The 21,331-nt window shown below is 40.5% G+C and overlaps 2 protein-coding genes across 4 annotated transcripts in view; one reads left to right on the forward strand and one right to left on the reverse strand.

The window, feature by feature from the left end:
* fstl5 (follistatin-like 5) overlaps positions 1-21,331 on the forward strand; it is a 273,902-nt gene that overhangs the window by 17,465 nt on the left and 235,106 nt on the right. The window lies entirely within an intron of this gene.
* Positions 889-19,460, reverse strand: sgk1 (serum/glucocorticoid regulated kinase 1). 3 transcript variants are annotated; one of them, XM_010794749.1, is made up of 11 exons: positions 19,245-19,460; positions 16,208-16,271; positions 4,963-5,038; positions 4,681-4,756; positions 4,348-4,536; positions 4,126-4,257; positions 3,220-3,456; positions 3,035-3,130; positions 2,681-2,836; positions 2,483-2,572; positions 889-2,283 (listed from the first exon to the last, which is right to left on the reverse strand). In XM_010794749.1, exons 1-11 carry the CDS (start codon positions 19,443-19,445, stop codon positions 2,116-2,118), a joined length of 1,485 nt encoding a protein of 494 aa, XP_010793051.1. In that variant the 5' UTR covers positions 19,446-19,460; the 3' UTR covers positions 889-2,115. The 3 variants fall into 3 exon arrangements, with proteins under 3 accessions (XP_010793051.1, XP_010793053.1, XP_010793052.1); XM_010794751.1 differs by lacking the exons at positions 16,208-16,271; positions 19,245-19,460 and adding an exon at positions 6,967-7,085; XM_010794750.1 differs by lacking the exons at positions 16,208-16,271; positions 19,245-19,460 and adding an exon at positions 5,137-5,259.

Below are 21,331 nucleotides of genomic sequence, written 5' to 3' on the forward strand. Positions count from 1 at the left end.
CTAGAATCGACCTTAGCTTTAACCTTTAAAGCACGTTCATAGACAGACAATGTTAAAGGGACACTTGTATTAGTTCCAACTGAAACCTTCCCAACAGTCCTCTTCCAATGTTAATCTGTAAAGTGAAATTCCTTTTCCACTTTCCCTCCATCCCAGGAAGTTAGAGGTCACCGGCACAATAACCCCCTAGATCTGATTCAGTGTCGTCTTAAAAGACTCCATTTACCAAGAACACAATCTTGAACTCCAGCAGAAGGACACTCTCACTTATCAACCCACCACCCTGCTGTAATCTTATTTAAGATACAGTATCCTATTATCCATAACTGAGTCATCATTAATGCAGTTATAGCTTTTGCATGAAATCAATGCTCTTCTAATGACCTGTAGTGGCCTTACCAGCCTATCTGAGGCCATCCAATAATTAGCCTGCAAACAAATCCATCCACACACATCCACACACACACACACATCCACACACACACACACATCCCACACACACACACACACACACACACACACACACACACACACACACACACACACACACACACACACACACACACACACACACACACACGTCACAGGAATTGTTGTGTAAGGCTTCTGACGCATGGAGGGGGGTAAAGTCCATATTACACCAATGTGGGACATTTGGCAGGGATCAGTAGCTCAACCCTCTTCATAACCAGGGCTAGTATATGTTTACCAGATATTCATTCTTTACATTTATTTTATTTACTCTATGACTCAAATGCTTTTTATTTCATTATTTTCTATGTATTGCCAGTGTCAAGACAAGTTTATGTTACAAATATTGACATACTTCAGTTCAGACTAAAGGGAAATCAATCAAATTGATTTATCAATAATACAAAACAAAATGAATAGGTGTAATAAAGTTAAACTTTTATTGCAAACCAAACATGGTCACATAAATCTTAAACAATTTGACAATTTACAGTACATTTAACATGAATTGTTACATATACATATTTAAGCATACCTTTAGTCATGTTTTGTTCAATATACATTAAAACGTGTACACATAACTCAAAATATACAAACAAACTTAAATACCGTCAAACTGCATAACAGCAATATTAAAATGGAATGTTCAGTTTCAATGCAATGGAAGACTATATGAGGGGGACACAGTTGGCAAGCAGAGCTACACAAACACATAACTCTTTCTCCCCTAGCAGCTGTGCTCTCTCTTTCTCTCTCTATCACCATTATTATTTTATGTGCAAATGTAGATATAAAACATAATTTGAGTTGTTCACGTTTCGCATGTAAATGCCAGAACTGGTGTGTTAGGTTGGTGCTAAACCAACAAAAAACATATTAAACGTGTTGACTCTAAGGTCGACCCAGACGAACCCAAAAGATGGAGAGAAAAAAACAAAAGGCACCTTTGAGAGAGAAAATAAACTTCCCCCTCTGTAACATTCAGCTTCAAATGACTCCCTTTTCCAACCAAACAGAATGTAAATAAGAAGAAACTAAAGCACCAACACAAATGTCATATTCAAGCTATTCAGTCCAACTCAGTTACTGTTGGTCCCCCATGGGTGGTGTGAAAAAATCTTCAAAGAGGGAAGATCTTTTTGTGATGAAGATAGAAATCCTGGTCAGATCTGTTACAGCGTGGTCCAGCCTTCCTCTTCTAGATATGGTTGAAATTGGTTTGTGTGCTTGTCAGTTGTGGCTGCAGGGTCAAAATGGGCTTCTAAGCTGCCTGAGCTGTGTGCAAAAGACCTCCACTAACGGGTAAGAGATGGCTGAGTGAAGCCCTGCAGAGTGTGTCTGTTGCGGAAGGTTGAAGAAGTTGTGCGATAGTAAATCGGATGGAGGATTACAACCCCAATGCGTCATCAAATCATGGCAGGCTTCCTCTTATAGCAAGTCTTCTTTCAAGAGTTCAAGGGGATTATGGCAAGTACACATGTTTAATTCTTTGCAGATGCAGAGTTGTTGCAGGGGGTTGGTTTCGGAAATATCCATCAACCAAACAGGAAATGTAAAGTGGGATCAAGATGCAATCCATGGACATGCCACAGTTCATGTCCTGTAAGTCTGAATTGGCGTCCTTTGAGTGCCTGTGTTTTAATCCTATAGGTAGGAGTCCATGGATGGGGCGTACGAGAAGCCCACAAAGGCCTCTGAACCATCTTTGATGCTGGCTGTGGCGAGCGCGCTGTCTGGGGAACAGCCAATGGAGCTGGGCACCGGCTCGTCTGTGAACTCTGGATCAAAGTGCCGCAGGTCGTTGGGTCCCGTCTGAGAGGGAGGAAGACAAGAAGGGGGATTAGTCAGGCGGTAAAATACCTTGTAAATGTGTTCAATCACAGCAAGGATGTTCCACACTCTCAATCTAGTTATGTAAATGTGAATACTGAGGACTAAGTCTGTGCTTTGGCTGTATAAAATCCTAAATCTGCTTTAATCAGCAGTTATTGTGGTATTAAAAGGAACGTACCACGTTGGGGTTGAAGGGAGGGGTGATCTTCTTGGCATTGAGGTCATCCCAGTTGATGGGGGAGAAGAAAACGTGGATCTTAATTTCAACCTGTGAAGAGACACAAATGACCAATAATCAAATGATGCCCTTAATGTACATATTTAGTCAATAAAATGCATACATATCAACATGCAGCCACAATAACTAAACACTTACAAAGTCCTCTGTGCAGCCCAGCCTCTTTGTTCTGTCTTTCTGCAGCAGGCCCTCCAGCAGGTGTCGGGCTGCGTTGGAAATGTTAGGTTTCAGCTGCAGAGGCTTGTTCAGTATGTTGTCATACATCTCTGCTGTGTTGCGGCTGTAGAACGGCGGCTGGTGAGGGACAAAAATAACTGATAAGCATCTTGGCAACAAGCGAATAATCCACATGACGAACACACTGATTGCATCTTTTCAAATCATGCATGTAGAGACACGCGGAACAAAACTGAGATAAGAATTGCTTCATTGTGTACAGTACAACTCATCATTAAAGTGCAGATTTTAAAAAGCAATGTGAATGTTACTCACCAGGCCATAGAGCATCTCATAGAGCACCGCACCTAAACACCACCAGTCTACCGTCCTGTCATAGGGCTGCTTGTGTAGGACCTCAGGAGCTAAATACTGCAGAGAAAAAAAAGATGGGGTAAGTTTTATTACAGGATATTACAGAGAGCTGTCAAGTTCTGGGTCACCGGAAAGCTTTTCCTTACCTCCGGTGTACCGCAGAAGGTCGACGTGGTCCCGTTGGGTTCGATATTCTCCTTGCACAGGCCGAAATCGGTGAGAATGATGTGTCCCTGTGAGTCCAGCAAGATGTTCTCTGGCTTCAGGTCTCTGTACACGATGTTGAGGGAGTGAAGGTATCCCAGTGCGCTGGCGATTTCTGCGGCGTAGAACCTGGCTCTAGGTTCGAGGAAGCAGCGCTCTCGCTGTAGGTGGTAGAACAGCTGGAAGATAAGGAAACACAAAGTTAGTTAAACCCTCAAATACCTTGATTATGTTTGAAATAATCTAAAAATGGCATGAGCTCGGATAGTAAATTAAAAGTTCAACAATAAAGACAGCCAAGAGGAAACAGGATAGGAAGAAATAAAGAGGCAGGAAAGGCTTTACAAGTTTGACAGGGGAAGACAGATTAAAGGGAGGCAAAGGTGGAGGGAGAGAGCTGCAGGGTAGAGGGAGAAAGAGGGGAAGAAAAGAGAAAGAAGAGAAAAGGAGAGTAACTACATCCTGTTTCCTGATGAAGCCCATATTTAATCAGCACTGTCTTTACTCGTCCAACAATCACAGGAAATTAGCTGGATTGGGCACACACTGAGTCTGAATGGTGCTGCTAAATTTGGCCCAAAAGTCTCTCCCGCTGTCCCGACCAACCCCATGATTTCCTGAGAGGTGTTTCCTTTAGAAAGGCAGAGAGCTTCTAATCTGCATCTCATGGCAGGATATCCCCTCTGTCTGTCTGTGTTTCTGCCTCATCTTCGATCCTGGTACTCAGAATATTATTCCTCTCCAAAAACTGCCCCTTCTAAAAGCACCTACTTTAAATAGCTGAGCTTCTCCCTTTATCATCTCTGCTTTGTATCTTTCTTTCTAGCACAGTTCAGCCTGTAACTCACCTCTCCTCCATTGATGTAGTCCAAGATGAAGTAGAGTTTGTCCGTTGTTTGGAAAGAGTAATGCAGACCCACCAAGAAAGGGTGCTTGACATTCTTTAGCAGCACATTCCTCTCTGACATGATGTGTTTCTCCTGGGGAATAAAAGAGCAGGGGGTATAAGGTTAGAGAGGTTGACAAAGAGTAGGCATGTGCACTTTTGGCATGTCTGGAGCCACACTTACCTCCTTTTTCTTGAGGATGGCCTTTTTCTGTAAGACTTTGACTGCGTAAAACTGGTCATCAGCGCGATGGCGTGCCAGCAGGACCTTGCCGAAGCTGCCCTTGCCGATCACCTTGAGGAAGTGGAAGTCGCTGGGTTTGGCGGAGGGGTTTAAGGATGGACCGAGGTTGATCTGTTGGGAAGGACTTGGCTGCAAAAGGTGGAGAAGATGACAAAGTTAGAACCTTATAATGACCCCACAAATCTATGGTAAACAGTGTGTTTATAGTTCTGCATATGGTGAAATGTAAGCAGAGGAAGCAACGCACAATAGTCTGTTTATTGAAATACTTACAGGAGGAGAGGGGTTTGCATTCATAAGCTCAGGATCCTGAGGAGGACTCAGGTTCAGAATAGACTGAACTTCAGGACTGAAAAATAAACAAAGAGTTCCAATTGAGTTCATTCAACAAAGCATCAAGAGATTATTCAATTATTTTAAATATGTTAATCAGCTGATTAGGGAGTCACAAAGTTCCTCCAGAGGACAGAGACTGACTGGCATTTACTGCCTGTGTTTCCAAACGCTTTGTCCTCCAGTGACACAGAACAATAACATGAGTCAGATGGTACTCACTGCTTGCAGGCGTAGGAGTTGGTGGCCAGCCTCTGAATGAAGTCGTTCAGACCCATCTTTCTCTGTTTCATAAAAGCTGCAACACAAAAAAGAGAGAAAATACAGTTTAGATTTTAAATAAAATAAAGCAAAAAGAGGTCCATCCATTCCATGAAGAATCAAATATCCAGTTACCAGTGATTAAGGCAACTATCCCTCTAGATTTGGAGTAAGTCAGGACAGGCATCTCTGTTTCTGTTTTGACCGTCATGATGTGATGTGGTAAAGACAGCTCTCTGCCTTCAAACTAAAATATAACTCCCATGCCTTTGCCTTTAGTTTTATAAGAGGCCGGAGGAGGGAGGAGCCGCCCAACACACCCACACCCCCTGGTGGGCGTGATGCTCTGCAAACATTTCTTTCAGCTATGTGGCCCGTGAGAACATGATCGATCACGTTGTCGACCAATCAGAGGCCGTTGCGCTTCTAACGCGTCACAACCGCACCTCAAGATGTGCTTGCGTCAAATAACACGAATAATTGGGAAAAAAATATTTACCACTACTCACTCAAAGGTGTGTACTATCTTGCACATATGTTTGTGCAACACCATCATTTTCCTAACATGCCATGGGTTAATTCTCATCAAAACAACCACATTTCAGTCTGCATTTAAGCTGCAAACACTAATCCTATATATAGGCTAATGAGATCCAGATGTGTGCAGCAAGTAACATATGGTGGTATTTAATGTTCCTGCAGTACAGAAAAAAACTCCAAATTATGCAAACAAGTGAAAATTAAGTAAAACTGCCAGAGAGGGTTCATGAGATTCGGGATATTTCCCCAACCTCCTGATTATTTTTGTAACACTCCACCACCTGACCTCCCCCTATGAGATTGCAACTTGGTCCTGAACAAATAATCTGATGGCCTCTTAACTAGGCCTATCAGCTTCACCGTTTGGCTGCTTCTCAATTAAAACGGCCGGGAGTGACGCAGGTTCCCTGGGTATACAAATAACTAGAGGGAGAGCAGAGGGCGGCCCGGTGCCAAGAAAAAAAGCCGCTGGTAGTGGAAAAGTACAGACTGAGACACTTCTGAATACATCCAACTCAAGCGAATAAAACCGGCATATCAGACCCAGGATCTGTTTTCAACAAACCGGCAAACCTCTCAGAAGAAGCCAAAACAGTTCAATGTGATGATGAACATGTATAATGTGGAAAATTACTACTCGATTTGCCTGTTGGCACATAGAAGACCACACAGCGAATTTGGTTATGTAAGGCACCTGGTTCAATTTTGATCAACACACCCAAGAGGAATGTAGTATGTAAGACGATAATCCATAGAAGCAATTTATAACACATTATACAAATATATTGATAACCGTGCGTTAAAAGGAAGGAGACATAGGCAAAACATCCATATTAAAATAAACTGAGTTGAAGAGTTTAAAGAGAAAAGCGGAGTGGAAACAATGCAGGTTAATGAACTGTAACTTTTCTGCAAATGCACAACAATTGTCCAAGTCTTGCGTAAAAACGTATAATGTCCCAGGAATTCGGTTTATTAATTGCTTAAATTACACACAACAGTTCATCACAAAACAAACCTTTCAGTTCTGATGGACTTCTCATTTCACTGCCTGCAGCGTCAAGGATCAACAAGTCGCAAAATAGAGTTGCCCAGTTTTCTCTGGCACTTTTAAAAGACCCCCTATCAGCAGGCTTTTTTTCCATAGATAACAGCATCATAAATCCAGGTCACGCGATTACTGGGTGAATGGAGCGCCCCCCGAGAATGTCTACCAGCTTTATTGCAAACACTCAACACACAGTAAGTTAAATTACTGAGCTTAAGCCTCTTACAAAGAAACGATATCACAATAGGCTGACAACCATTAAACCATATTGCATAGACATACAGTTAATTATACGGGCATTATACAAATATCATAGAGACTTTTTCGAATGGAGAAACCATCGCTGTTGGTTCGAAATGAATATGCAGCCTACTTACACGTCAACGCGGTTGTTTTGTCTTTCATAGGGTTTCTTTATTTTCTGAATCACAACAAGGAGTGAGGCTTTAGGTTCCTCGGCAGGCAGGTAATCAAACTTCCCCGCATTCCTGATCTTGAAGACTTTCCTCCAGAAGATTATTTCTTCTTTTTTTTCAGGGCGGAGACGTTCCGCCTCTATTTCCTTCCACTCTCCAGTTTCGTGCACGGCTCAATGAGTTTTCCTCAGGGCGGGGGAAGTGCTGCCTTCAAAGTCTCCCTATAAACTCCTACTTTACAGTTCAGCCAGACATCTAGAATATAGACCTGACTTTGTATTTAATTAAGAAATTAACAAAGGTAAAAAATATCACGTGGCTTTTCCCAGCAACGAAATTGCTTGATTTAGGAGTCAAATAAAAGAAAAATGACTTCAAAGTATGGAAGCCTATTTGTGCCAAAGTGACAAAAAATATGCTTTTATTAATTTTACTGAGCAACCTTCCAAAAAGGATGAAAATAACTAAATGTTCTGAGATACAAAACCATTATTTCAAGAAAATGTATCATTATAATAACTCACAAGAGATGTTTTTTTGATTGAATTTTTTCTTCTGGCGGCAATGGATGTCCACAGTATCAATCTGCAAAGTATACTCCAACACACACATAATAGCATCAAACCATATCACTGAGTTGGTGACACATTTTTCTAGCACCTTCTAACTTCTTGAAACAACCTCTTGAAAAAAAACTCAAGAACTGGTTAATAGTTAGAGGATGTAGCCTACGCAAACATTGGGTTTATTTAATTTCCCCTTGTAGACAGTTTTTTCCCTTTCAGCCTGCTTGCTGAGGTCGTTAACCCGCTGAACTCGGAATTAAAAAGTAAACCGGATTTGGAAATGTACAGAGTTCTCATTAACTTAACCTTTGAGAGCCCACAACAAGTTGAGGCAGTATTAATAAACATGCAAATGTTGTGCATGTCTATAGACGCTTGGGGTATTTCAGGACAATGCTTTGCAGATTAGTGTTTATGTGCGTGAGTAGAGAACTGATAGATGAATGAAAGGAAACATAAAAATGAGGACACCAGTGGTAAAATACTAAACATGTGGACAGGTGATGCACTAATGAAAACACCATGGAATAAACAGTGATGGTATAACGTATTTTAACTAAACCAATGACATTCCAATCACAAATCTTATGAAGTGAAAATGCTATGCTACAGAAACATTGTTGTTAGATAGTCAAAATGCAGAGCCAAAGACATGGTGCAATTAAAGCTTGTCCAAAAAAGACTAAGAGTAGAAGATGGCTCCAAATCAGAATCAGGATCTGTTTTATTACCAAGTAGGTTTAAACATAAGAGGAATTTGCTTTGGTATATGTTATGCATACAAAGACCCCTGGCCTCTCCCAACATTTTTTTTTAATCTTTGTACATGTACAGTATGCGACTCTGCAGATTTTAAATATAACCTCAACTTTTCTGTGCTTGTCTCTGTATTTCCCTTTCCTCAGGTCAAATCTATTATTAATGTCGCTCATAGCCACCTGGAGCACACACACAAAGACACTTACACACACACATTCACTTACAGCTGGAGGGCAAGACAAACCAGTGAAGAGCCTGACAGAACACGAACACACACACTTACTCATGCGATTACACACACACACAAGGGCACATCAGGTACTTCCTAAACTTTCTCAAGGTGTCCAACACGCCTCGCCTCACTGCACCAACAAGAACGTAGCAGTGTTTGTCAGAAAAAATATATTTCTCATTAAGACAGCACAGGTTGCTATAAGCTTCTTTCAACATCTTTCACAAGCACTTGAAAGCATCATGTGCTAAACAAGATATACACATTTTTATACATCAAATTTTGCCTCCTCAAATAATAAGAAAAAGCGTTGTTGACCTTGAAAACCTCCACACAGATGAATACAAGAACACCGGTTTGAAATGTCGAATAACGAGCAGCTACTTAGCTTTTTTTATCCAAGGACTAACTAGACCCTCCAGAAAAACGCGGGCTAAAATCCTTGATTATGCGATTAAACATGCAGGGTTTTTATGTGATTTTATGCGGTGAAGCAGAAAGCATTTTCGAATGTTTGAATGAATCAAAGTGGGTCGTCACCGTCGATTTTCTCTAAGACGTATGCTCCAACACACAGTTGCACGAGGTGCAGAATAATTCTTTCGTGAAAGACATCGGGGTACTGCTTTGCCCGGTCTTTAGCAGAAATGTTCGTCGTGTGAGTTCCACACGTTCACTCTACGGTGTTGTTTACCTTCTGTGATGCGCGAGCTGATGACGTCACGTCATCATCATCACTACTTCACGTCAAGACGAGTTAACTTTTTTTTTTCTCAACTTTGTGTGGAAAAATGTGGGGATTAAATTGATAAATATGCGGCCTTTTAAAAATCTGCGCCATTTTGCTGATTATGCGGTAAATTCTGCGATCGCAGGATCGCGTTTTTCTGGAGGGTCTAACTAACAACCAAACCATGTAGCAAGAGAGGAATAAAAGTTACTATGAAGAAGATTTTACCTCCGCACTGCTCTGATGTCTGCATCTCTGCTAATTTAAATCGCCAAGTTTAATGAAATGAAAGAGAGGTGTTGAGAGAGGATCAGGAGAGAGGGAGCGAGTCCAATACCAAAAAAAAGGTCCACTCAGTGTTTTCCTATCCTGACCTTTCTCGACTGTCAGGCTGCTTTGACCCAAACAAGAGGAGGCTCCAAAATACTCAAGTATTTGTTCATTGCCCACTTTCTATGTGTGTGTGTTTGTGTGAGAGAGAGAGATTCTAGTGCATTATATAACTTAGTAGTGGCACTATAATTGGTGCCAAAACCAGCATTGATTCACACACACGTAGGGAGCCATTCCATGAAAGGACAGGAAGAAGTTTGCTTCAGTGCCAGAGGGCTAGAGGTGAAGGAAATTAAAGTCCTAGAATAAATACACACACACGCTCCATCGGCCCACCCATACAGAATTCCCAACATATAAACAATGAGCAGCGTATGCCCAGATTCATGCTTTCTCCGGAGAGATCCATACATTACATCCTTCCATCTCTTCCATATTCCCATCCCATGTCCAATCTCTGTGCGGCCATTGGGGGGAGGATGAGGCTGCTGGTGGCTACAGTTGATCTGGCGTTGAATGAGAATGAGCCTTGGTGGTGAGGAACCAAATGACACCATTATGTAAAGGCCGCGGCTATTCAGAGAGGACAGCTATAGGCTTTTATTTTGCTATTGGTGACTGTGGAGTGTTGGGCTGGCTACTATAAAAACTCTCCTGTGTTTATCCTTGGGCTTCTGTGATACTGTCTGTTAGGGATGACTGGTGGACTGTTATGGCACATTTCCACTGCAGCGGGTAGCCCCGTTTAAGCGTCCTTAATCGTCCTCAAGTGGCGAGGCCAGTTTTTGGTGGACTTTCCATAGCGTAGCACCGGCTAGCGGGTACTTTTTCCCTCTTTTTCCGGCCCCATAAAATCGTGGTTCTATCAGGCCAGGGCCAGGGCTGAACTAGTGACGTCAACACTCTCGACTGCTGATTGGTCAGAGAGAATCGTGACAAGATCGCTTGCGAGATCATCCCTAGCGTCGCATATACACTATATCTAGAAGCAAGCTTGCAGCATTTTTATACACAGCATTTTTGTAAACGGAGGAGCTACAAAAATGGCAACGTCAAAGAAAAGCATACCGTGGTCGACCGAGGAGGTGACGACGTTCCTACATCTCATTGGCCAAAAAAAAGCCGATCGCCCCGCCTACACTGCGTTGCTACCCCAGGTCCTAAACTGTAATGGAAATGCGCCACGGCCTCGGACGGCCAGCGAGGCAGCCCAAGGCCTGAGCGAGGACGCTTAGCGGACGCTTAAACGGGGCTACCCCGCTGCAGTGGAAATGTGCCATTAGTGTGTTAATGGGTGTGTTTCGGTGACACTTCATTTTGTACGTCCCAGAGTTTTGTAATAATTTCTTAAATGAACTGATTTTTTACGATCAGTTTTTTGGGAGGGTTGCATGTTGAGCAAATGACCAAATATTTTACTCAAATAGTTGTCATCTTTGACCCAACTCTTTGGACTCAATTGCTTTTTGATTTAAAATATTTTTTCTTGAGAAAAAATATTTTAAATCAAAAAGCAATTGAGTCCAAAGAGTTGGGTCAAAGATGACAACTATTTGAGTAAAATATTTGGTCATTTGCTCAACATGCAACNTTTTAAAAGGCAGCTTAAAACCTCTCTTTACCAAAGCATTTTACTGATTTTACACTATTATACTGCACTATTCTCTGTGATTGACATTGCACTATTTCTCTATGTTTTATTCCCCATGTTTTTATTTTTAATTATTTTATCCCACTTTATGCTTTGCTCTTGCTGCTTGTTTTACACTGATTTTATGTCTTATTCCTTACTGATGTAAAGCACTTTGAACTGCAATCCACTGTATGAAAGGTGCTATACAATAAAGTTATTATTATTATTGTTATTATTATCCATTGAAAATGTCTCTTGAGTGAAACATTATTTGCTAAATGTTCAAATAGTCAGAATTCTTAAAAACAGATTAATATTGATGATGCATTAATGTGAAACGGCCTTTTTACAGTTGTTGTTGTTGTTGTTGTTGTTGTTGTTGTAGTTGTTGTTGTTGTTGTTGTTGTTGTTCATGGGTATAGCTTATATGAACTATTCTATACTATTGTTGGGTAGTGTCATCCATAATATCACATTTTATTTTTCAATCTCATCTATGTTTTGCATACGTAAAGATGCATACAGGATAAAGGATGTCTAATGAAGTACAGAAGTGAAGTACTTCCTTAGACAGTACTTAGTTACTTTTCACCACAGCTTGTCATTCTATGTTACTGTAATAACAAAACGTTGAGGCAGATCTGCAGGTATCTGTTGGACCGTGTCCAAGAAAGCAATGTGAAAAGGACCATATTCTGATGAAAGTGTTTTTCACTGGGAGTAGTCTGCCTGTTAATTATGGGAGTTTTCGGCCCATGGAAAGACTTGCAAGCAATTAGCCAAGCTGGTGACAAGCTGTTCCTGTGGCCTCGGCCGTGATGCTGCTACACCCTGTCCTTCCAAGCTAAGCAATTAGAGGCGTTAGGAGCACTTAAAAGTTAGAGTTTGTCACATAGGAATCATTTAGTGATGCAGCAAAATGTTTGGCAGAACAGAGCAATGATGGAGAGCCAGGAAGAGATGCAAATAATAATACTTTTAGGGAGTGGAGTTATAACTTTCCAATGAAACAAAAGTCATGTTTGGTCAAAGAGCAGCTGCTATACTGTAGATACTCTTACTTAATATATAAGTATGTTGACCAACTTACTTACTACAGAGCAGTTCATATATATATATATATATGTAGCGGCCAAAATCATATAGAACTAAAGCAGATAATTAACTTAAAATAATACAGCCGCTGAGGCACTAGGATCTTACGCAGGGCAATGATCCAGGTCCAGACAAGATTCTCCGTTGTGCATTTTATTCCTATAACAAAATACAATGAACAGGTTTCCTATATCTCTTTACTTGAGCCTTTCCCTTGTGTGGCTTGAAACACCCTGGTAAAAAAAAAATATATTATGGGTGATTATAAAGCTTTCTGTGTGTGTATTTGTTCTCAAACTATTGTTCTGAGTGAGGCCAAACTTATATTCATACAGTTTTCTCTATGGAAGGCAGGTTGACACAAGTGAGCAATGTGTCATAAATGATAGAATGAAAGTAGAAATTATCAGCTTCAGAGGGACATCCACACCTCCACAAGCAAGTGTTCACAAACACAACACATAACATGTGCTTTATGTCCAACAGTCTCAAACAAGAGACAGATTTGAGGTTGTCTGAACATGTTTGTTGCCTTTATACCATGACGATTTGCAGTAAAAACAGATGTTGGTCGTGTGTTCTATATACAGAGCCACTGCTGCCGTCACTGACATAATCCCTGTTCCCTAAATCTACCTTTGACTATCACAACCTTGACCTAATTTGAGCCTTAATCCAAAAGGCAAATCCTCGCCCTCATACAACCCACTAAAAAAGATCCTCTCTTGCCAAATGTTCTTACTTTTTGGCACGTACTGATGGCCCAGGGGTTACAGTAAGAACGAAATGTTCCCTCTTAGCTTCCTGCTGGGATCATTTGTTGCACTTCATTCTTGGTCTTTTCCCCTCTGATACCTGTCAGATACCTGTCTCTCTCTACTGTTGCTTTCTAGTAAAGGCTTAAAATTCCTCAATAATTGGTATGTTTAGTTGTGTTATATTATATGGATCAGTCCTTTAAAATTATAGTTTCAATATTTGCTTCTTGAGAAAAAATATTTTAAATCAAAAAGCAATTGAGTCCAAAGAGTTGGGTCAAAGATGACAACTATTTGAGTAAAATATTTGGTCATTTGCTCAACATGCAACCCTCCCAAAAAACTGATCGTAAAAAATCAGTTCATTTAAGAAATTATTACAAAACTCTGGGACGTACAAAATGAAGTGTCACCGAAACACACCCATTAACACACTAATGGCACATTTCCACTGCAGCGGGGTAGCCCCGTTTAAGCGTCCCTAAGCGTCCTCGCTCAGGCCTCGGGCTGCCTCGCTGGCTGTCCGAGGCCGTGGCGCATTTCCATTACAGTTTAGGACCTGGGGTAGCAACGCAGTGTAGGCGGGGCGATCGGCTTTTTTTTGGCCAATGAGATGTAGGAACGTCGTCACCTCCCCGGTCGACCACGGTATGCTTTTCTTTGACGTTGCCATTTTTGTAGCTCCTCCGTTTACAAAAATGCTGTGTATAAAAATGCTGCATGCTTGCTTCTAGATATATATGCGACGCTAGGTATGATCTCGCGCGCGATCTTGTGACGATTCTCTCTGACCGATCAGCAGTCGAGAGTGTTGACGTCACTAGTTCAGCGCTGGCCCTGGCCTGATAGAACCACGATTTTATGGGGCCGGAAAAAGAGGGAAAAAGTACCCGCTAGCCGGTGCTGCGCTATATGGAAAGGCCACCAAAAACTGGCATGGCCGCTTGAGGACGATTAAGGACGCTTAAACGGGTCTACCCGCTGCAATGCGCCATAAGTACATATTTGAGGTACTATTACTCTACCTCATACTTCTACTCTTTTATCATTTGGAATCATATATTGTACTCTTGACAACCTTAGTTCTAAATACTTCATATCAAATCATATTGCTAAGCCAAATATAACTTATAAATCCGGATGTACTTGAATGCATCATTGAGTTATCTCCATCTTTCCCAGCGGCAAAATGAAAATGATCAACACATGAANTACAATTGTGTATCATCCGCATAGCTGTGGAAATCTATACCATACACTCTGATGATGTCGCCGAGCGGTAACATATAGAGAGAAAAGAGTAATGGACCTAAACAGCTCCCTTGTGCAACCCCGTAGTGGCTTTCATGTTTCTCTGATGTATGGCCTCCTAGACTAATATAGAACATCCTTCCTCTGATATATGTTTTGATCCAGTTCAACACGCAACCAGAGAAACCAATAAGCTTTTCAAGTCGATTTATTAGGATGTTGAGATCAATAGTATCAAAAGCTGCACTGAGATCTAATAGGATAATGATGGAGATTTTATTTGCATCAGAGTTGAGTCTGAGGTCACTAATTACCTTTGTGAGAGCAGTTTCCGTACTGTGGTATCTTCTGAAACCTGACTGAAATACTTCTAAGATGTTGTTTTCTTTAAAATAGGAATTTATTTGGACTGAGACAATTCTTTCCAATATTTTACTGATAAATGGTAGATTTGATATTGGTCTGTGGTTTGCTACTGTGTTGTTATCCAATTTAGGGTTCTTTAATAGAGGCTTTACAAAAGCTGTTTTAAGGCATCAGGGAAGACGCCAGTTTTAAGAGATGTGTTTATAATGTCCAGGGCTGGACTGGAGATGCTATCAAACACTCGCTTAAAGAATTTTGTGGGGATAGGATCAATGTCTGAGGTTGTGGAGTTTGCTTCTGAGACAGTTTTACACAGTTCGCTTAGTGTGATGCATGTAAAGTTACTCATGGTTACATTACATACTCTACTGAGATCGGTTTCATCTCCACCTCCACTAGTATTGATACTAGCTCTGATTGAAGTTATTTTGTTCTCAAAAAACAGAGCAAATTCCTCACATTTAGCTGTTGAGGAGGATGTCAAAAATTGGTATTTTATATTGCAGTAGTGATGACTTTACTCGGGTAAAGAATTTCAATAGTTCCTCCTCTACCAATGACAAGTGTGTGTGCAAACTGTTCAAAAGTATAAAATACAAAAATTGCAATGCATTACATTGTTTTGTATCACAGTCAATTGGAAAATAAATTCAAAGCTTGTTTCTAAAAATGATGTCATTCTGAGTTCAATCACACTCACGTGAAGTGTGATTGATAAAGGCAAAGGCAGCAATAAAAAAGAAATAGATGACCTTTGAGCCAAAGCACCTTTAATTTCCTACATATTGTGGACTTTGGATTGGACTATGATTTGTGGCACAAATAAGGTGCATGATGGAAAAGTTAATTACTGTCCCTTGACATTTACATGTTGGATGTAAACCAGTGACTCTCACCAGTGACAGGAACAAACTCACACAGTTCTGCTGCAGAGGGTAGCACAAGTTGTTAAGAAATGTAGGAAAGGTCCCTGTGTCATGTGTATGATAATTAGCACTCTCTATTGTCTCTCTAAAATACTGTTTTGCTCGCCAAGTCAGTTTCCACAAAACAAAAAAACAGTAATCTTGGTTTATGAACAACAGTTATTATCCTGGAAACTTAGAGGTTGGGAGGTTGGATTAGAGAGCCAAGTGGTAAGATGCTTCACAGTGTGTGTGTGTGTGTGTGTGTGTGTGTGTGTGTGTGTGTGTGTGTGTGTGTGTGTGTGTGTGTGTGTGTGTGTGTGTGTGTGTGTGTGTGTGTGTGTGTTTGGATGAAGGGCCAGCAAGAGAAAAAAAGACAGAGAATGACTGGTTGATCATTATTTTGGATTTATGGTCAAAATAAACAAAACTGCAGATAATAAAAAGAAATGAGATGGGCCTGACGAGGAGAGAAACAGCAGAGGAATGAGAATAGCCATTAAAAAAACAGTCGTGAAAAAAGGAGGGACAAGAGGAAGTGGAAGAATACAAAACAACGGGTTTAGTGACTTACTGTTGTCGCCAGGGCAACCGTAACTGTCTGGGTCTGACTCATTGTGGTAGTACAGGTCCATCGCCTGGGGGAGGAATATGGCACGACTTAGTAAAAAATAATTGAATACTTTTATGTGAAAAACATTCATATAAAAGCACATGAATAAACACACACTACATTGTCAGACTTTGGATTCAGTTGCATGCATCAAATAATTCTCTAAAAGTCTAACTAATGTCTTAATAACTGACCTGGCGTATTAGGCAACAACCGGCTAGTGTTCTGTACAACCCTGCAAATCCAGTTTTGGAAATGTTCTTGTTTGATTCACTTGAATAACAATAATGACTTGTTAAGTTGTGTAAACAGTACAGCCCTTTGGCTCAAATGTTCTTTCAAGTCACCATTTGATAATAACATTTTTTTTTAAAAGGCTGCCCAACGTACAATCTAGGTCAGAAGCTTCCAACATGGGAGCTGAGATATGCAAATGTGGATATTAGCAGGACAGGAGAGCAGAAACCTTTATCAACATTTTCATAAGGAACACAAATTAATCTGAGAGTTTTTATGTAACACAAGGAGGGATGGGGAATCCATTTTTTGTTGAACTGGTCCCAAGTGGTTAGGGTTAGGGTTAGCCAAAGAATTTTGGAAACCACTGATAGTTTATCAACAATAAGAGATGTGAGGTTTTTGAACATCAGTAAACTGAAACCATTGGTTCTGAGCCAGACTTGTTTGTGCTCCAGCTTAGGTTGGTTTCCCACATGTTTTAATGAGGTTAGGTTTCCTGGGTGAGACTGCATTAAATCACTTGAGTCCTGTGTTGAAAGAAGGAAAAAACATCCGCTCTAACAACATGATGACAACAACATGAGTGTATTATTGTGCTTTAGCAAGACTGAATGCCAGCATGAAAAGAAGATGAATTGCTTTTAGAACTTGTATAGCTAAGCTATAGGTTTCCTGTGCAGCATATCTTTGACATGATGATCCTTTAAAGAAGTCTAAGTAACCACACATTCATAGAAAAAAAACCCACTCCATTACATCAGTAAAAGTTCAAATCTAAAAAAAGTTAAGCCTAATTGCTAATCCTGCAAACAAATTTGACTGATACATTATTATGGTTTACCCCAATAAATTCAATGAATGGGACGTTTGTCTTATATTTGCTTTTATTAGTAAATATTGGATTTTGATCCCAAACCATTATAAAAAGGGAACCATCTGAGAGGTGAACTGGGGAAATGCTCTCTGTGTGCCCAAACAGGCCATTGCATTTTTGTAAGATGCCACAAACCATAAATGTGGGAACCTTCTGTTTATTATTCAACCAAGTATTTCATTAAAAAAGCTTTTAATAAGTTGTGTTATGCATTTTTAAAATATTAAAAATAACTCCCAACTCAAGAAACCAAATAAATATTGAGGAGTTTAGTGCAACATTTCTTTCAGATGTGAGAGGCAGAATAATAAGATTCCCTAAAATGGAATCACTCGTGTAAAGTACAAGTGCCTCAAAATGTTACTTAAGGCAGCTTGAGAAGATGTATTTTTTCAACCACTGCACGTTGAGTGGTGAATGTTGACCTCTGACCTGGTTCATTTGATTATAAAAGTCAATATATTGCTTTATACGTGGCAGGTTGAATGGATCAGAAATGTGCAAGTAAACACTTATGAACATGTACAAAGGTCTCAACAACAACGCCTAAAGCCTTTCCCACTTTTTCTCTTCTCACACACATTACACAACAGTATTATTGCCAGCCGTCACGCGACCTGCAGCGTTTGCATCTCAGGACTTGCTCACGAAGCTGCACTGTCATGTCAGATATCCTTTTTTTTATGATGTTGCAGTCAACCATTGGGCTATTGAAAGTGTCTTTGTTAAAAACAGTCTTAGCCTAGTTTTCTCTTTGACGTTGCAGCTCTGAAAACATATCGCAGCTCTTAGTATACTCCCATGGGTGTTTCCCGATGAGGCAAGCTAAGGCATGTTTGCGTGTGAGAGAGTTGTTTCAATGTCATCACTTTGTTTACTCAACAATCTGCCTGTCATTTCATATCCATATACGTATTAATATACCCTCACAGTGGTCTTGTCTATCCATCTCTTCCTCATTCATATTTAAACCCATATTGCTTGCTTTTATCCCCTCACAATGTCAACATCTCTCTGCAGTCAACAATCACTTTGCGGTTTGTGCCCCCTTCTCCTTGAATTTACCTCTTGTGCCCTTCACTCTGTATGGATTCAGAAGAGATCTAACTGAGTGGTATCCATAGAGATGGTGAATCTAGGCTCTCAGTTCATTAATATTTCAACGGTTCTATGTTTCCAAAAGAAGACAGAAAGTGTGGGTTGTTCAAGCAGAGGCAAAAAGAGAGACAGGGAGGAATAGTTCTTGACAGTCAAGGAGAGGTAGAGGTTTGCACGGCTTTACTTTGAGTGATAAGATAAATCACTTTTAACACCAGAATAGCTGGGAATTCTTTTTGATTTGCCTATCAAATATCAGAAATCCAATGTTAAATTCAAAGTTTCTAGAGATCAAAAGGAAACAGATCTCAATTAAAATAGAAAGTAGGCCCCCGTTTTTATTCATTACAATGTTAACATTTTAACTTTACTATATATATACTTTACTTATAGTTTCCCATAATAACAACAAACATGTGCTCGTGCTTTATATAGTTACCTAATCTGATTATCAATGATTTCTTACGTTATCACATAATCTTCCGGTTTGTGGCAGTCGTGTGTTGCAGGAGAGTAGGAAAAAGTACAGGGTAACTTGGCAAGACGAAGTGACCTATACGTAAGTGACATATTAGATATTACCTGGACGTAACCACCTTTAAAAACAGTGTAAAGACTCTCATTGTACATTGTCACCCTCTTGTATTATCTTAACAAAGATTGGGGATTTACTAGAAATCCTGTCATGGATACCTGGAAGTTCCCTTCTTTGTGATGCAGTGATTACTGAAATAAATTAGTGTTTGTTACTTGTAATTTAATTATCTATAGGCAGAATGAACTTGCCTGTGTGCGTTGCCGTGGCTTCCAGGTGTCCTCCAGGGTGTAGCTGATGTAGGGCCCGCTGCAGACGGAGCACTCCAGCATGATGGGGCTGGCCATGAGGGGCGATGCGTGGATCCCCCAGGACTGACAACCACCATGGTGGACATCGCACTCTGCTTCCTTCTGTTTTCCTGTGCCCTCACTGTGATGCCGAGCCAGCATCTTCCACTTCCTGACCTATAAGTGAAGATAGGTAAAAGTGTTTTTGCAGTTGCCCAAAAAAATGTAAAACCATATACATCATGAGGAATCAATTATTATAACAGCCTATAATAAAGGGGGCTACTTCTGACTAAAACCCAACATAGCATGCTATTATTGTTTAGGTGGTTTATTAAATTTATTTAACTAACACAGCTAGAGTCAACACCTTCACACTATAAATATCTGAGGGTTGCATTGAGTAAGTTATTCTGAGTTTTAACAGTAATCTCCTCTTGTGTGACAGCTGCAGTGACACACTCTTCTGAGTAGCCTATTCATCACAAACACTTCTTCTCAGTCATGGGACAGGCAACACTGACTGAGTACTCATCATGGGCATAAACCCTGACAATGCCCTTCAAACACACATATTCACAGGAAAGATCAGGTGCGTGAGAGAAATATAAAATGCATGGGACATTGGAAGGTCAAGGTGCACATAGTTCTTGGGGAAACAGAATTGCATAGTTAGAAGTGTCATTGACCCAGAATGGCTGTTATGTATGTTTAATGGTGTCCTTGGCTCACAGAGTGTACAGGTTCATCGGCTGTGGCCGTTTAAAATGAGTCTTATCAAGGCCTCTATCAGTGGCTCCTGCTCTGCTGGCCTCTATTTTACAACAACTTGGGATAGAGAAATATGTGTGAGGGTGATTGTGCATGTGGATGTGTGTATATTATAGTTAAAAACCTTTAACTCTGCAAAATAACAGCAAGCAAACTGCCCGTGTACGAATGGTTGCTTCCTTGACAACAATTGTAGCTCAGTGCTGAAGGACAGAATAGAACTAAACAATTACTGATGGTGTCAAACACTATTTAAAACTGTTCTGTCATAACTCTGTATTTGTGTGTGTGTGTGTGTGTGTGTGTGTGTGTGTGTGTGTGTGTGTGTGTGTGTGTGTGTGTGTGTGTGTGTGTGTGTGTGTGTGTGTGTGTGTGTGTGTGAGCAAGATATACTTGTATTTGTGTGTTCAGTATCATTTTGCCAGGTTGAGAAAATCGTATTGAGTCACAACAATTACGGTACGTCCACACGGCTCTACCGCGTTGAAGCTTGCCGGTAGGCGTGTCTGGTGCGCGACCATCAACCAATCACATTAATCTCTCGCCCCGGAGACACAAGCACGTGGTTTGATTGGCTAGCGCTTGTACTGGCATATGATTTGATTGGCTAGCACTTCCGTCAACGCTTGAAAAGTTGAACTTTTCTCAACTTTCGAAGCGAGCAACGGAGGTAAAGCGACTCGACGGAACCAAAATGCAGTTCGGAAAAGCTTGTCGTCACCCGATTCAAAGTGAATGGGAATCGCCTCCGTTGAAGCACGCGACGGAGCCGTCTGGACGTATACTGTTAGACCAACTATTACATTCTAAATGCAGAAGTTTAATTTAGTTTGGAAAAGTTGTTGTTTACTCAAAAGATACCACTTCAGCAAATGGTTGGTTAGCTCAGCCTAGCTTGTCTTGGCTTAGCTTGTCTTGGCTTAGTTTAGCCTAGTTTAGCTTAGCACAAACAGGAAACAGGAAGAAATAGCTAGCCAGGCTCTTATAGGTTAACAAATTCAGCCTACCAACACTAAACTAATTTATTTAAATGTCTTATCTTGTTCTTTATTTAATTTGTATACATTTTATACAATTTAAACATTTTCTTGGCTCCTAGCAGTTACCTTCAACCACAAGAGACTCATTTTTGTGTGCATTGAATTAACAAGATATAACGTGTTATTAGTTAGTAACCTACAGTATGCATTATATTATTTTTACCTTCAGCAAGAAACAGTCATATGTTGGATTTTGTTTCCAAACATTTTTCATTATTTTTTCATTTATGTGGCAGT

The sequence above is a fragment of the Notothenia coriiceps genome, unplaced genomic scaffold, assembly GCF_000735185.1.
Source record: "Notothenia coriiceps isolate Sejong01 unplaced genomic scaffold, NC01 NC01_scaffold00037246, whole genome shotgun sequence".
NCBI classification, from domain to species: Eukaryota; Metazoa; Chordata; class Actinopteri; order Perciformes; family Nototheniidae; genus Notothenia; species Notothenia coriiceps.